The following is a 3,431-nucleotide window of genomic DNA, read 5'->3' as shown; positions in this document are numbered from 1 at the left end:
GTCGCCAAAGTCATTTGTTACAATTCAGCTTTAAGCTGGGGTTACTTGCTTTACTATTTAGCTGATGGTCTCTTGTTGACGTCCTCGGTGACATTTGTACTGTTCCATTTGTAATTTCTGATTTTCAAACTGGTTGTTCTCATAAACGTTAGTATTGTTGTATGGTATTCCAAATGTATTCCAAATGTTCCAATGGCTCTAAGCATTATGGGACTTAACATCTGAACATATGTGGTCATCAGCCTCCTAGACTTAGAACTACTTAAACCTGAATACCCTAAGGAGTATAACTGTAAGAGTGGTTCTGTGTGTGTGTGTGTGTGGGCACTATTTGTTTTCAGCTTGTTAAAGAGGTTGAGTTGTGGCATCAAACACTCAAGAGCCTTTTCTGTAAGTGCACACGAATCTCGAGTGAGAGATGCGTTGAAGTGGCGTTTAGTGCAGTCAGCTGACGTTCGATTCAAATATGATGGGCATTCGGCCATGTCACACTATCTACATCGACAATCTGAACGAGAAGATTAAGAAAGATGATTTGAAGAAGTCATTATGTGCAATTTTCTCGCAGTTTGGGCAGATTCTTGACACCGTTGCATTGAAAACATTGAAAATGCGTGGACAAGCATTTGTGACATTTAAAGATATTAGTTCCGCTACGAATGCTCTTCGTTCTACGCAAGGTTTTCCATTTTACGATAAGCCGATGCGAATGCAGTATTCAAAAACTGACTCAGATATCATTGCTAAGATGAAAGGTACGTTTGCAGAGAGGCCTAGAAAGGCTAACCGTGTTCCGGCAGCTGAGGAAACTCCAGACTCCAAGAAAGCTAAGCGCAAAGCAGCAAATGAAAATGCTCGCTTGATGGGAGCGGGACCAGGAGCAGCGACAACGGTCCTCGGGGCAGCTGGTGGTAGAGGTTACGGAGCTACTGCCGCTGCACCGCTATCAGTGTCTACTGCCGTTCCAGAACAACCTCCAAACCAAATCCTGTTCTTCACCAACCTGCCTGATGAGACAAGTGAAATGATGTTATCGATGTTGTTCAATCAGTTCGGAGGATTCAAGGAAGTGAGACTGGTACCCAATCGTCATGATATTGCTTTTGTAGAATTTGAAAATGAATTGCAGAGTGCAGCAGCAAAGGACGCGCTACAGGGTTTCAAAATTACTGTCACATGATATGAAAATCTCATTTGCTAAAAAGTAATATTTATACGTAGTAAAATGTTTGTAAGACTCTACTGTCATTTTGTAAGTTGTATTAAAACGAGCCTTTCATCATAGACCTGAATTATGAAGTGATATTAAATTTTGCCAGGGATTTAAGGCTTTGGTTTGATTACCATAGATATGTAATATTTTTTGTTGGAAAAAGTGGCAAAATGGAGTGAGTGATTGTCTTGATATGTTGAAGCTTTACAATTCTTCAAAAGTGTGTGTGTGTGTGTGTGTGTTTGTCATTTACTGTTCAGGAGAGCATTGCAGATTTATGCAAAAGAGTCATCTGTGTTCTCGTGTAATGTGGAAAATTAAACTTTTGTACTGGTGAAAAAAAAAAAGCGGTCTAAGGCGCTGCAGTCATGGACTGAGCGGCTGGTCCCGGCGGAAGTTCGAGTCCTCCCTCGGGCATGGGTGTGTGTGTTTGTCCTTAGGATAATTTAGGTTAAGTAGTGTGTAAGCTTAGGGACTGATGACCTTAGCAGTTAAGTCCCATAAGATGTCACACACACTTGAACATTTTTTTGACATCACACACATCCATACCCGAGGCAGGATTCGAACGTGACGCCGTAGCGGTCGCCCGGTTCCGGACTCAAGCGCCTACAGCCTACAACTGCTCATCCACAGCGGCCGGCTTGAATGGTATTATTCATTCTATTAAATTACTGGTACTGATTACGAGCTCGAGCGCGCGCGCGCCCACACATACACACACACGCACACACACACACACACACACACACACACACACACACACACACACACACACAAACGCGCGCGCTCACACCCGCACACACACATTTTAACTATGCAATAGCGCTCGAATCGGAGGTAAGCCGATTCGAATCCTGGTTTTGGATGAAACTTTCGCTGTCAGTATTTGGCCAACAAGGGGACGAAAGGTAGAGATGTCGTGGCGTCTAGTTTCTGGTGACGCATGGTCTAATGAAGTGAGTGCATGTGGCACTGTTGATGGTAATCCATTGTCGGATGGGGTCGTTAAAATCGGCGGCCCCCTTTGTTCACTTTCAGAGCTGTAGGATATGTACCGGCACAGGGTTTGATGCTCTGCCTTCCCTTCATCCATTACAACACAAAATGTTCAACACTATACTGTATAAGCACTCATCACCTTCATCCACAAGCCACAGATGCACTCTTGGTACTTCATAACAGGTCGGAGGAAGACGACGGCAAACCACCTCCACTAAAAACTTGCCAAGAGCGTCAGTGCATAACTCCTGCATTTCCTCCCCCTACTCTCATTCCCTGAACATACATATCCGCCGGCCGGTGTGGCCGAGCGGTTCTAGGCACTTCAGTCCGGAAACTCGCTGCTGCTACGGTCGCTGGTTCGAATCTCGCCTCGGGCATGGACGTGTTGTAAGTAGGCTGTTAGGTTTTCTTATTGGTAACGCCACGTAGCGCTCTGTGTGAGAATCACTGGCTGTGCTGTGTGCAGTCTGTGGCTGGTTTGCATTGTTGTCTGCCATTGTAGTGTTGGGCAGCGGCAGCTGGATGTGAACAGCGCGTAGCGTTGCGCAGTTGGAGGTGAGCCGCCAGCAGTGGTGGATGTGGGGAGAGAGATGGCGGAGTTTTGAAATTTGTCATTAACTGATATATATATTGTGACTATTAAGGTAAATACATTCTTTGTTCTCTATTAAAATCTTTCATTTGCTAACTATGCCTATCAGTAGTTAGTGCCTTCCGTAGTTTGAATCTTTTATTTAGCTGGCAGTAGTGGCGCTCGCTGTATTGCAGTAGTTCCAGTAACGAAGATTTTTGTGAGGTAAGTGATTTGTGAAAGGTATAGGTTAATGTTAGTAAGGGCCATTATTTTGTAGGGATTTTTTGAAAGTCAGATTGCGTTGCGCTAAAAATATTGTGTGTCAGGATAAGCACAGTCATGTATAAATGTTCTAAGGGGACGTTTCAGTTTGTGATTTCATTAGGTTAGTTATGTGGAGGTAGTTTTAAGTCTAGGGGACTGATGACCTCAGATGTTAAGTCCCATCGTATTTTGAGCCATTTGAACCATATGTATGCATCCACCCAGCATCAGAATCGACCCACGTTTATCTTAACTTTGCAGAGGAACCAAGAACGTACATTTTTCAAAAGACGATTCATCATGTATCTCTTGCGTATGACTGACGATTCAGACGTATAAACGAAATTTCGAAAGCAGTGTGGACAGAACGGATCA

General features: G+C 43.9%; 1 protein-coding gene across 1 annotated transcript; it reads left to right on the top strand.

The window, feature by feature from the left end:
* Window positions 1–469: 469 nt before the first annotated feature.
* Window positions 470–1,180, top strand: LOC126457263 (U1 small nuclear ribonucleoprotein A-like). Its single transcript, XM_050093430.1, has 2 exons — window positions 470–908; window positions 969–1,180. The coding sequence occupies exons 1-2, from the start codon at window positions 470–472 to the stop codon at window positions 1,178–1,180; spliced, it is 651 nt and encodes a 216-aa protein (XP_049949387.1).
* Window positions 1,181–3,431: the final 2,251 nt, after the last annotated feature.

The sequence above is a fragment of the Schistocerca serialis genome, chromosome 1, assembly GCF_023864345.2.
Source record: "Schistocerca serialis cubense isolate TAMUIC-IGC-003099 chromosome 1, iqSchSeri2.2, whole genome shotgun sequence".
NCBI lineage: Eukaryota > Metazoa > Arthropoda > Insecta > Orthoptera > Acrididae > Schistocerca > Schistocerca serialis.
This window is presented reverse-complemented; position numbering and strand designations above follow the sequence as displayed.

Bases quoted from the DNA above. Each gene is read 5' to 3' on its own strand.
- LOC126457263 (XM_050093430.1), top strand. From the start codon at position 470: ATGGGCATTCGGCCATGTCACACTATCTACATCGACAATCTGAACGAG. The intron at 909-968 runs GTGGTAGAGGTT...CTGCCGTTCCAG, and splicing joins AACGGTCCTCGGGGCAGCTG to AACAACCTCCAAACCAAATC.